A 13,901-nucleotide genomic window follows, 5' to 3' on the forward strand; every position below is an offset into this window, starting at 1 on the left:
TTCGTTTCCTCAACTCAGCTTCAGCCAGAAAGAACACCCTAGGGAGCTAGGAGGTTTGGAAATCTGCTTCTCCTACATTAAGGGAGACAGTCAAACCTACTATATCCCAGCGCAGGAAGAGCTCAAACCAATTCAATCCAACAAACATTTACTACAAGCCACCAGGGGCCAGATTTGGGATAAAACACAGATGAAACGTACCTCCCTCTATTGGGTCCTTAAACCCCAAGGGGTGGCATACGTATGTGACACACACACGCATCACTGTTGGTGTACTTTACCAATGTAATCTGAGAGGTTGACTTTCAGTGCCTGGATCAGTAAGCCTTCTTCCACGAGTTCCTTATACAGAGACTCAATGGTCCTGGGGAAAAAGAAGACCATCGATTCTGTGAGCCAGCACATCAAATCTGCGGTGTTCATGTTAATCTTCACAAATGTAGCAAACTTTAACCAGATCTAATTCAAAGTACTTTCATATGTACACAAATAAATTGATGTTTGAACTATTTTTACAATTTGGGGATGAATTAGGCTTTTTAAAAACAATACTTTCACTCATCCATGGGTATATCTGATATTTCCTATTAATAAGAATTATATCTTTGGGCATCTGAGACCAGCTATAACTCTTGAAGTCTGCCCTTTCTTCATAATGGTACAAATATGAGTTAGAAATTACCCAATAATAGTAATGTAACGGGCCCATAATTATATATTCAGTTAGCATCTGCAAGCTGTAGTAGATCATTAATCCTTCATGAAATTGATGTTTCCTTTTAACTCCATAGCATAATAGTTTAAAAGAAATATCTATAAGGAACAAAGGCTTATATGGCTTATAAAATCATTTTAATGTGAAAGACAAAATGTCAAAAGCTGTGAGTGTAATAATTCTTTAGGAGCATGTTAAGCTCTTCTCTGCTGTTTACAGATGACAAAATCACTTCTCTAAGGGGGGACGTGGGCATGTAGCCAGCACACTGGCAATTTATACTAATTGGGGAAAAAAATGAAGATAGTATTCCACTTAATGAGTGAAACTCCCAGTGAAATTAAGTGGGGTTTGGGTTGCTGGAATTCCAATAAATCACATTCAAATACTGTCCAGTATGGTCCTCTGAGATGTCTCATTTTTTCCCATTTCATTTCTAGGGGCCTTATGATTTGGTTCAGCCTAGTCTTTCATTAGAATGAAGAACTGTAGATGTGTCTAAAATGTTCTTTGTTCTATGATTCAAGTTAGTGAATAGTGAAGTCGCTCAGTCGTATCTGACTTTTTGCGACCCCGGGGACTGTATGTAGCCTACCAGGCTTCTCCATCCATGGGATTCTCCAGGCAAGAATACTGGAGTGGGTTACCATTTCCTTCTCCAGGGGATCTTCCCAACCCAGGGATCGAACCCAGGTCTCCACATTGGAGGCAGATGCTTTAACCTCTGAGTAGTGTGATTAAAAAAAGACTCAATTCAAAATGGATAACCAGTGAGGACCTACTGTAGAGCACAAGGAACTCAGTGTTATGTGCCAGCCTGGATGGGAGAGCAGTTTGGGGAGAATGGACATACTGTACATGTATGGCTAAGGCCCTTCATTGTTCACCTGAAACTACCGCAACATTGGTACTCCAATATAAAATAAAATGTTTAAAATTAAAAAACAAATACTCAAGTACATCCCTGAGATTCAAGCCAAATACTATTGGGATAGATGCTAATTCAATGACTCCAGCCTTTGGTTGACTGAAATTTTATTCTATCAAATATATTTAAAATAGTGTGCTCTCAGCTGAGAAGTAAGCAAGTTTTCATTGTACATGGAATTTGATGATGTATCTCACCTAGATCAAGGAAGTACAAGTTGCAGTGTTTGAACTTGAATATTTGTTTAATATGAACATATGTCTAAAATATTAGCATAAAATTGAAGAAGATTCACTAAAATAATTAAAACCTAGTACCTTAAGAAGCATGGAACGCAAACCTATATTTGGATCTTTCCAGTGAAATCAACACTTGCTATGGAATTAAAAAAAGTCTAAAACTATGTATCTTATCAACTGTGGTAAAAGTGCTGATCTAAGGTTTATGCTAAGTTGGTGAGAGAAACAGAAGTTGTCTTAGAGAGTCTTGGTGGAGAACCAGGCCACTAACTGAATCCTACTTCATGAGTAATATTCATTAAGTCTTAAAGTCATTAAGCTTTCAAAAATAAAAAGTCTTCCAGGAATGAGATGATTAGGTATTTCTGTACTTTTGGGCATAAAAGTGAACAAAATACTTTTAAAGACCATAAAATGGTCTTCATTTCACTAGAGAATTGCTTGTGGCCCATTTATGACAGTTCAACTGTAAAGAAACATATGCCAAGAGCGCATTCATCGCCTAACAGACATGGTCCACGAGCTGCACGCGTGCGCCCGGTGTGTTTAAGGCAGAGCTGCACTCAGTCGCGCAGTTCTTTATGCGTGAGTGGATAATGTCAACTTAGTAGTCGGCTCGCACTGGCAGATTCGAGGCGAGCTCTGGGTGGTTATCCAATAAGACACTTAGCAGGATCTTCTCAGAAAGACTGATGGAAGGACACGAGAAAAGTGGCATGGAAGAGTCACTAAAGACAGAGTGGCTCCGCGTGTAGGCAGGGGCTGGACCCTCCTCCAGGTCAGGGACTATGATGTCCCTGTGTCTCCAGAAGGCGTCAGTATCGGTCACCAGTAGGCGGTGCCTCCCCAGGAACTGGGGGCCTGTGTCTCAGAATGCTGACCAGGCAGCGGTCAGCCACCGCTCCTGACCTTGAACCTTTCCCCAAACAATGGAAACTCAGCAGCTCCTCCTTCCAGGGATATCTTAAGGAAGCCATCTCTCCCCAGAGCCAAGGCCACACCCAGGCTGGGCGACACTTCAGAGGCTTCCTGCTGGGGCCTGGGGCATGCGTGAGCTCTGGGGTGCTCCGGTTCCCACTTTCCACGTGGATGATCCCAGGCTGGCTTCCTCTCTCATGGGTCCTCTCTCAAGTAGAGTCTGGGATTGTATCACTGCACACAGAAAGGAACAAGCATGCATGCATGCTAAGTTGCTTCAGTTGCATCAGACTCTTTGCAACCCCGTGGACTGTAACCTACCAGGCTCCTCTGTCCACTGGGTTCTCCAGGCAAGAATACTGGAGTGGGTTGCCATTTCCTCCTCCAGGGAATGTTCCCAACCCAGGGATCGAACCTGCATCTCCTGTGTCTCCTGCACTGGCAGGCAGGTTCTTTACCATGAGCGCCACCTGGGAAGTCCAAAGAGGAACTAGGGAACACACCTAACAGGGAGCAACACCTGTCACCTGTTAATAAACCCACGGGGAAGAAAGGTGTATGCATTCAAAATGATTCCTGCCATTCCCTTAGAGGGGATTTTAATTAAACGCCTTGAAAATGTTTGAAAGCCTGGGCCCTAACTATTTCTAATGCTAAAGCACTGAAGGCCATTTCAGCTTAAAGTGAGTTTTACAATTACCTGTGAATATCAAAGTTTAGCCAACGAAGCTGAAGGAGATGGAACCATCCCTTTGTGATGAGTCCTCCTCCTTTGCCTCGAGGAGCATTTATAAAGGGCCCCAGTGGCCAGACCCAGGGACGGGCAGAGAATAGGAACTGTGTCTGCCCTCAAGTCTCAGAATTCCCTCAGAAGCTATAGCAGGATACTATTTCTTAATAAACTTCTTCAGAACCCCTAAAGCTTAAAACGTCACACGGGCTCAGAAGTAACGGGGCCGAGTCTGCACGTCCCCAGTTGATGCCAGCCTGGGTGCAGGACTGCAGGGTGGTCCTGGGCCTTCGCCCACCAGCTCTGCCAGGATGAAAGGTGTGGCGGGTACACAGCCAGGCGGGGCGGGGCCTCTCCCAGGCCAGGCTGAGAGGACCCAGCCGCGTCCCGGGCCCTCCTCTGGGTTGCCCGCCCCCAGGGTGCACCCCTCACCTGTCCACAGTCAGGTCTCTATCCTTCTTCCCTTTTCTGCCTTTCTTCTTAGTTTTCTGGAAGAAAATGGAAGAAGAAAAAAAACCCAACCATTTAGTAAAAACAAAGAAAAATGAGCTCTAGAAATGAGCTGAGGAGGCTGGTTTGGGGGGTGAGGAATGGTAAAGTCAATCGTGCCACCTGGGTCTGGAGCAGCGAGACTTCACGCCACAGGGAGCGGCAGGGGAGGCGGCCACCTTGACACCTGCACGGACCCTGAGCCCCCAACAGGCCCTGGGTGCCCTGGGCCGTCTTCTGGGTCCTGGGATGCTGATGACGAAGGATGAGAGTGCCCCGTGCACCATCAGCTGTGCTTGTCCTTGGTTCTGATCGCCTCTCAGTTAACATCCGGCCCCAAACCTAGAGCCAGAAATGCCAGACGGCCTCTGGTTTCCCAAGGGCTCTGCACTCAGCTCCTTGTGACGGCTGCCGGGCGGTGCTGGGATGTGGTCCCTTGGAGCAGAGCTGATCACTGAACTCTTCTGTCTCAAATACCTCCCCACTGCCCACAGGATGAAGTTCAAGTTCCCCAGCCTGACCCCTATCTTTCTTTGCCGCATCTCATGCTCCTTGGGTGACTCGTGTTCCCTGTTACACAGGATTCCCTTTGGGTCCTTCTTTTTATTAAAAATTGATTTACTTATTTTAATTGGAGACTAATTGCTTTACAATGTTGTGGTGGTTTTTGCCATACATAGAGATGGAACGTGCGATCCACGGGATTGCCAAGAGTCAGACACGACTGAGCAACTGAACCGCCCGGCGGACATGAATCAGCCACGGGGGTCCATGTGCCTCCATCCTGAAGCGCCCCCCTCCTCCCTCCCCATCCCCTCCCTCTGGGTTGTCCCAGTGCATGGGCTTCGAGTGCCCTGTTTGATGCCTCGTACTTGGACTGGTGATTTATCTGACATACGAGCCCTTCTTTTTTCTCTTTGTGCTGCTGCTGCTAAGTCGCTTCAGTCATGTCTGACTCTGTGCAACCCCACAGACGGCAGCCCACCAGATTACTCCATCCATGGGATTCTCCAGGCAAGAGTACTGGAATGGGTTGCCATTTCCTTCTCCAGGGGATCTTCCCAACTCAGGGATCCAACCCAGGTCTCCTGCTTTGCAGGCAGACGCTTTAACCTCTGAACCTCCAGGGAAGCCCCAATATGCACTCTGTCCTCTTCCACTCTTCCACGTCCATTTCCCATTCATCCATGCTTTATTATTTTTATTACATCATAATTTATGTAATCACATCTGGTTGATAAACTTTTCACATTTAATTTTTACTTAGGACCACATCACCACCACCCAGCTTAAAATTCAGAACACATTTTCGTCATTCCTGAACTCTCTTCTCACGTGGTTTTCCAATCTGTAGGTAACCATTCCTGTGACTTCTCTGTGGACTCACATCACCTGTTCTTGGACATGGAGTCTTACAATATAGACTCTTTAGCGTCTGGCTTCCTCCAATCACTATTACGATTACAGCATTCAGGTATGTGGCTGTAGGTAGCTATACTTGATGTTTTACAGTATGTTAAAAGTTGAAATTTTTTATTTTGGGATGATGTTAGATTCACATGCAGTTCCAAGAATTGATACAGAGAGTGTTTCTCCCAATGGCACCAACTTGCAGCACTTTCCCTCGAGGTCACAACCGAGATATTGAATTGATGCAGATACAGTCAAGAATGTTTCCTGTCACCATAAGGACCCTTCAAGTTGCTCCCTCGGCCACCCCAGCTTTACTAGAAACCTCTACTTCCTTCTCCGTTTCTACAATTCTTGTCCTTTCAGGAATGTTCTATCGCCGAATCCTAGAGTATGTTTCTTGCTTTCAACTCATCATCAGTTCAGTTCAGTTCAGTCGCTCAGTCGTGTCCGATTCTTTGCAACCCCATGAATCGTAGGACGCCAGCCTCCCTGTCCATCACCATCTCCTGGAGTTCACTCAGATTCACGTCCATCGAGTCCGTGATGCCATCCAGCCATCTCATCCTCTGTCGTCCCCTTCTCCTCCTGCCCCCAATCCCTCCCAGCATCAGAGTCTTTTCCAATGAGTCAACTCTTCTCATGAGGTGGCCTAAGTACTGGAGTTTCAGCTTTAGCACCAGTCCTTCCAAAGAAATCCCAGGGTTGATCTCCTTTATGATGGACTGGTTGGATCTCCTTGCAGTCCAAGGGACTCTCAAGAGTCTTCTCCAACACCACAGTTCAAAAACATCAATTATTCAGTGCTCAGCCTTCTTCACAGTCCAACTCTCACATCCATACATGACCACAGGAAAAACCATAGCCTTGACTAGACGGACCTTAGTCGGCAAAGTAATGTCTCTGCTTTTGAATATGCTATCTAGATTGGTCATAACTTTCCTTCCAAGGAGTAAGCGTCTTTTAATTTCATGGCTGCAGTCACCATCTGCAGTGATTTTGGAGCCCCCAAAAATAAAGTCTGACACTGTTTCCACATCTATTTCCCATGAAGTGATGGGACCAGATGCCATAATCTTCGTTTTTGGAATGTTGAGCTTTAAGCCAACCTTTTCACTCTCCTCTTTCAGTTTCATCAAGAGGCTTTTTAGTTCCTCTTCACTTTCTGCCATAAGGGTGGTGTCATCTGCATATCTGAGGTTATTGATATTTTTCCCGGCAATCTTGATCCAGCTTGTGCTTCTTCCAGTCCAGCGTTTCTCATGATGTACTCTGCATAGATGTTAAATAAGCAGGGTGACAATATACAGCCTTGACGTACTCCTTTTCCTATTTGGAACCAGTCTGTTGTTCCATGTCCAGTTCTAACTGTTGCTTCCTGACCTGCATACAGATTTCTCAAGAGGCAGGTCAGGTGGTCTGGTATTCCCATCTCTTTCAGAATTTTCCACAGTTGATTGTGATCCACATGGTCAAAGGCTTTGGCATAGTCAATAAAGCAGAAATAGATGTTTTTCTGGAACTTTCTTGCTTTTTCCATGATCCAGTGGATGTTGGCAATTTGATCTCTGGTTCCTCTGCCTTTTCTAAAACCAGCTTGAACATCTGGAAGTTCATGGTTCACATATTGCTGAAGCCTGGCTTGGAGAATGTTGAGCATTACTTTACTAGCATGTGAGATGAGTGCAATTGTGTGGTAGTTTGAGCATTCTTTGGCATTTTCTTTCTTTGGGATTGGAATGAAAACTGACCTTTTCCAGTCCTGTGGCCACTGCTGAGTTTTCCAAATTTGCTGGCATATTGGGTGCAGCACTTTCACAGCATCATCTTTCAGGATTTGAAATAGCTCAACTGGAATTCCATCACCTCCACTAGCTTTGTTCATAGTGATGCCTCCCAAGCCCCACTTGACTTCACATTCTAGGATGTCTGGCTCTAGGTGAGTAATCACACCACTGTGATTATCTTGGATGTGAAGATCTTTTTCGTACAGTTCTTCTGTGTATTCTTGCCACCTCTTCTTAATATCTTCTGCTTCCATTAGGTCCAGACCATTTCTGTCCTTTATCAAGCCCATCTTTGCATGAAATGTTCCCTTGGTATCTCTAATTTTCTTGAAGAGACCTCTAGTCTTTCCCATTCTGTTGTTTTCCTCTATTTCTTTGCATTGATCACTGAAGAAGACTTTCTTATCTCTTCTTGCTATTCTTTGGAATTCTGCACTCAGATGCTTATATCTTTCCTTTACTCCTTTGCTTTTCATTTCTCTTCTTTTCACAGCTATTTGTAAGGCCTCCCCAGACAGCCATTTTGCTTTTTTGCATTTCTTTTCCATGGGGATGGTCTTGATCCCTGTCTCCTGTACAATGCCACGAACCTCATTCCAGAGTTCATCAGGCACTCTATCTATCAGATCTAGGCCCTTAAATCTATTTCTCACTTCCATTGCATAATCATTGATTTAGGTCATACCTGAATGGTCTAGTGGTTTTCCCTACTTTCTTCAATTTAAGACTGAATTTGGCAATAAGGAGCTCGTGATCTGAGCCACAGTCAGCTCCTGGTCTTGTTTTTGTTGACTGTATAGAGCTTTTCCATCTTTGGCTGCACAGAATATAATCAATCTGATTTTGGTGTTGACCATCTGGTGATGTCCATGTGTAGAGTCTTCTCTTGTGTTGTTGGAAGAGGGTGTTTGCTATGACCAGTGCGTTCTCTTGGCAAAACTCTTATTAGCCTTTGCCCTGCTTATTCCGTATTCCAAGGCCAAAGTTGCCTGTTACTCCAGGTGTTTCTTGAGTTCTTACTTTTGCATTCCAGTCCCCTATAATGAAAAGGACATCTTTTTTGGTGTTAGTTCTAAGAGATCTTGTAGGTCTTCATAGATGGTCTTCATAGAACCATTCAACTGCAGCCTCTTCAGCATTACTGGTTGGGGCATAGACTTGGATTACTGTGATACTGAATGGTTTGCCTTGGAAACTAACAGAGATCATTTTGTTGTTTTTGAGATTGCATCCAAGTACTGCATTTCGGACTCTTTTGTTGACCATGATGGCTACTCCATTTCTTCTGAGGGATTCCTGCCCGCAGTAGTAGATATAATGGTCATTTGAGTTAAATTCACCCATTCCAGTCCATTTTAGTTTGCTGATTCCTAGAATGTCAACATTCACTCTTGCCATCTCCTGTTTGACCACTTCCAATTTGCCTTGATTCATGGACCTAACATTCCAGGTTCCTCATCAAAATTCTCAGGAAATGTTCCCAGGTTATTGTATGCATGAATAGTTCACTCTTCTTTCAATTGTTGTCTCTAGTTTGGGGCTATTATGAACTGATTATGGTACAACAAATGTGTGTGTGTGTGTGTGTGTGTGTGTGTGTGTGTGTGTGTGTGTAAGCCTTCATTTATTTGGGATAAATGCTAATGAGTGCAATTGCTGGGTTGTATGGCAGTTGCTGTGGGCTTCCCAGGTGGTAAAGAATCTACAGGAATTCTCCTGTGCAGGTTTGATCCCTGGGTCCGGAATATCCCTGGAGAAGGAAATGGCTACCCACTCGAATATTCTTGCCTGGAAAATTCCATGGGCAGAGGCGGGCTACAGTCCATGGGGTTGCAAAGAGTCTGACACAACTTGCCTACTGAACATACATACACGTGGTGACGTGTTTGGTATTTTAAGCAATGCCAAATTTCATGTGCTGATCATACCATTTTACACTCCCACCAATCATATAAAAGCGACAATGGTTTGTCCCTGTCCTTTTAAGCACCTGATGTTGCTAATGCTTTTATTTCAGCCTCAAGGGTATGGGTATTTTATCCTCAGGGGTATGGGGTACTTTCTTTGTGGTTTTCATTTGTTTTTTTCCAATGACTCATGACAGGCATCCTTTCTGTGCCCATTTCCCCTCTGTATGTTCACTTTGGTGAAACATCAGTTCATGCCCTCTGTCCATATCATAATCGGATTGTTTTCTTTTTTAAGTGTTGAGTTTTGAGTGTTCTTTTTATGTTCTACATACTAGATCTTCATTAGATACATGGTTTGTGAATACTTTCTCCCAATCTGTGGCTTGTCTTTTCACCCCCCTAACAGGCTCTTTCACAAACATGCTTAATTTTGATGAAATCCTAATTTTCCTTTAATGGATTTGTGCTTTCAGTGCTAATTCTAAGAAGGCTTTGCTAACCTTAGATCCAAAAGATTTTCCCCTATGTATTTTTTCCCATCAATTTTTAAAATTTTTATTTATTTATTAATTGAAGGATAAATGCTTTACAGAATTTTGTTTTCTGTCAAACTTCAACATGAATCAGCCATAGGTATACATACATCCCCTCTCTTTAGAAACTCCCTCCCATCTCCCTCCCCATCCCAACCCTCTAGGTTGATACAGAGCCCCTGTTTGAGTTTCCTGAGCCATACAGCAAATTCCCCTTGGCTATCTATTTTACATATGGTAATGTAAGTTTCCATGTTACTTTCTCCATACATCTCACCCTCTCCTCACCTCTCCCCATGTCCAAAGTCTATTCTCTATGTCTGTTTCTCCATTGCTGCCCTGCAAATAAATTCTTTGGTACCATTTTTCTAGATTCCGTATATATGTGTTAGAATACAACATTTATCTTTCTCTTTCTGACTTACTTCACTCTGTATAATAGGTTCTAGGTTTATCCACTTCATTAGAACCGACTCAAATGTGTTCCTTTTCATGGCTGAGTAATATTCCATTGTGTATATTCCCCTATATATTTTTAAAAGTTATAGTTTTACATTTTACATCTAAGTCCATGATCCATTTTGAGTTAATTTTTGTACAATATGTAAGACTTAAGGTTTTTTTTCTTCTTTTTTTAATCTCTGGGTGTTCACCTGCTCTGGCACCATTTATTGAAAAGGTTATCCTTTCTGCTTGAATTACATTTGCATCTTTGTCAAAAATCAGTCAGGTTTATTTGCACAAGCCTATACCTCAAAATGAAGATCATGGCATCCGGTTCCATCACTTCATAGGAAATAGATGGAGAAACAGTGGAAACAGTGTCAGACTTTATTTTGGGGGGCTCCAAAATCACTGCAGATGGTGACTGCAGCCATGAAATTAAAAGACGCTTACTCCTTGGAAAAAAAGTTATGACCAACCTAGATAGCATATTCAAAAGCAGAGACATTACTTTGCTGACTAAGGTCCTTCTAGTCAAGGCTATGGTTTTTCCATTGGTCGTGTATGGATGTGAGAGTTGGACTGTGAAGAAGGCTGAGCGCCGAAGAATTGATGCTTTTGAACTGTGGTGTTGGAGAAGACTCTTGAAGGTCCCTTGAACTGCAAGGAGATCCAACCAGTCCGTTCTAAAGGAGATCAACCCTGGGATTTCTTTGGAAGGAATGATGCTAAAGCTGAAACTCCAGTACTTTGGCCACCTCATGAGAAGAGTTGACTCATTGGGAAAGACTCTGATGCTGGGAGGGACTGGGGCAGGAGGAGAAGGGGACGACAGAGGATGAGATGGCTGGATGGCATCACGGACTCGATGGATGTGAGTCTGAGTGAACTCCAGGAGCTGGTGATGGACAGGGAGGCCTGGCGTGCTGCGATTCATGGGGTCGCAAAGAGTCGGACACGACTGAGTGACTGAACTGACTGACTGATACCTCAACCGTCCTGTTTCACTGATTTGTGGTTTAACCCTCTACCAACAGCAAACAGTCTTGATTATCATGGCTGTATAATAAGCCTTGAAATCACATGCATGGATTCTTTTTATTTTATTGCTTTTTTTTCAAAATCATCTTAGCTATTCTAGATTCACTGTCATTCCATATATATTTTAAGATAATCTATCTATGTTTATAACTATCTTTCTGGGATTTCTATAAGAATTGGATTAATCTAGTATACTGATGTGGAAAGAATTGACATCTTTACAACAGTGGTCTTCCAATCCATGTGCATAGTATGTCTGTCTATTTGGGTCTTTGATTTCTTTCGTCAGCATGGTGTTCTTTTAGCATACAAGTCCTATACATGTTTTGTTAGCTTTACACCTAGATATTTCATTTTTTAGTGATTTTAAGTGATATATTTTTAATCCTGGTGTCTACCTGTTCATTGCTAGTAGATAGAAATATGACTGATTTTTATATGTTCCCTTTGTATCCTAAGACCTTGCTGAATGCACTTTTTTATTTCTAGGACTTTTGAGAGTCCCTGGGATTTTCTAAATAGCCATTCATATCATCTACAAATAAGGACTGTTTCTTTGATTTCCTTCTCTTGTCCTACTGCACTGGCTAAAATGTCTCGCACTGTGTTCATGAAAGTGTACTGAGTGGACACACTGGCCTTGCTCCCAGTCTTAGGAAAAAGACATTTAGTCTTTCCCTGTTAAGTAAAAAGTTAGCTGCGGGTGTTTTTGTTAATTTATCACCTTATGGAAGTTCTCTATCCCAGTTTCTCTGAGGAACTTATTATGAGTGAGTGTTAAAATTGTGTCAAATGCTTTTTCTGTATCAAGTGATATGATCATGTGATTTTTTTCTTCTTTAGCCCATTAATATAGTTGATTCCATTACTGATTTTCAAATATTGAACGAGGCTTGCATTCTTGGAATAAACTCCATTTGGTCATGGTTTATAATTCTCTTTATTGTTTCATTCTATTTCATAATATTTTGCTAAGGAATTTTGCATCTATATTCACAAGGGATACAGGCTTACAGCTTTCTTTTTTTGGTTCTTAGTCTGGTTTTCATTTAAGGGGAATACTAGCTTGTTATGAAATGAGTTGGGAAGTGTTCCTTCTTCCTCTGTTTTCTGGACATGACTGTGTAGAATTGGAGTTAATCTACCTTTGAACATTTGGTAGAATTCTCCAGTAAATCATCTGGCCCCAGAGATTCTATGTGGGGAATTGTTTTAATTACAATTCAACTTCTGCATGGTTGTAGAGGTAGTCAATTTATCTATTTCCTATCAAATGAGTTGTGGCAGTTTGTATTTTTAGGGAAAGTGGGTCCATCTTGGGCTAAGTTGTCAAATTATGTGTGTGGAGTTGTTTACAGAATCCTTTATTAAATTATTCTTTTTATGTCTGCAGTCAGTGGTGGCAACCCTTGCTTCATTCCTGATGTTGGTAATCTGTGACTTGTTTTTCCTTTGTTAGTCTTACCAGAGGTTTGTCAATTACTGATAATTTTCAAAAACTCAGCTCTGTTTTATTTACTTTCTATACTGTTTTTCTGTTTTCAATTTCACTGATTTCTGATCTTTATTTTCTTCTTTCTGCTCACTTTTTTCTTCTCTTTTTCTAGGATCTGAAGGTGGGAACTTGGCTGATGAATTTGAGCTTTTTCCTCTTTTTTTTTCTAGTGTATCTGTTTGTACTTAGTTGCTCAGTCATGCTTGACTCTTTGTGACCCCATGGACTGTAACCTGCGAGGCTCCTCTATCCATGGGATTCTCCAGGCAAGGATACTGGTGTGGGTTGCCATTTCCTTCTCCAGGAGATCTTCCCGACACAGGGATCAAATACATGTCCCTGTGTCTCTGGCACTGGAAGGTGGATTCTTTACCACTGTGAAGCCCCTATTGGTATATACTTGTCTTTATAGCAATCCAGTCATGTAATCTTTTTGGTATTTTTTTCATCCAGGAAGGGGCCCACGATGGCAAAAGTGCTGAGGGCCTAGGGTGACCGACTTGCTCAGCTGCCAGGGGTTCTTTATCTACTGAACCATCAAGGAAGCCCCTGTGTATGTGTTTAAGGCTATAAACTTCCCTCTCAGGGCTGCTTTGCTTGTATCCCAGGTATTTTTATATGTCACATTTTTGTTACATGTTTTTATTTCTCTTGTTTTTCTTTGTCCTATGAATTAGAAGCGTGTTGTTTAGTTTCCCTGTGCCTGGACATTTTCTTGTTACTTTCCTGTTCCTGGTTTCTAGTTTTGAGTCCATTGTGGTAAGGGAAGACACTCTTCATAATTTCAACTCTTTTCAATCTAATGAGATATGTTCCGTGGTTGGAATATGTTCCATGGCCACTTGAAAAGAATATGCCTTCTCTTTGTTGGGTGGTGTTAGTCACTCAGTAGTGTCCAACTCTTTGTGTAGCCTGCCAGGCTCCTCTGTCCACAGAATTCTCCAGGCAAGAATACTGGAGTGGGTTGCCATTTCCTTCTCCAGGAGATCTTCCCAACCCAGGGACCAAACTCGGGCCTTCTGCATTCCAGGCAGATTCTTTACTATCTGAACCACCAGGGAAGTTGAGTGTTCTATAAATGTCAACTAGATTCTGTTTGTGGCTGGTGTTGTTGAGTTCTTCAATATCCTTGCTCATGATTTTCTGCCCAGTATTTGATTAGTTCTTGAGAATGATGTGTTGAGTCTCCAATTGTAACTGTAGATTTTTCGGTTTTTCCTTTTGTTCTATTGGAGTTTGCTTCCTGTGTTTCGTAGTTCTGC

General features: G+C 42.6%; 1 protein-coding gene across 3 annotated transcripts in view; it reads right to left on the reverse strand.

The window, feature by feature from the left end:
* Nucleotides 1-13,901, reverse strand: part of IQCA1 (IQ motif containing with AAA domain 1) — a 186,156-nt gene that overhangs the window by 51,997 nt on the left and 120,258 nt on the right. For all 3 annotated transcript variants that reach the window (XM_040231828.1, XM_040231830.1, XM_040231829.1), the window contains 2 exons: nt 3,963-4,018; nt 282-364 (listed from right to left, as the gene is read on the reverse strand). In XM_040231828.1, the coding sequence (XP_040087762.1) occupies nt 282-364; nt 3,963-4,018 (139 nt within the window). The remainder of the gene's footprint in view (nt 1-281; nt 365-3,962; nt 4,019-13,901) is intronic.

The sequence above is a fragment of the Oryx dammah genome, unplaced genomic scaffold, assembly GCF_014754425.2.
Source record: "Oryx dammah isolate SB20612 unplaced genomic scaffold, SCBI_Odam_1.1 HiC_scaffold_28, whole genome shotgun sequence".
In the NCBI taxonomy this organism is placed as follows: domain Eukaryota; kingdom Metazoa; phylum Chordata; class Mammalia; order Artiodactyla; family Bovidae; genus Oryx; species Oryx dammah.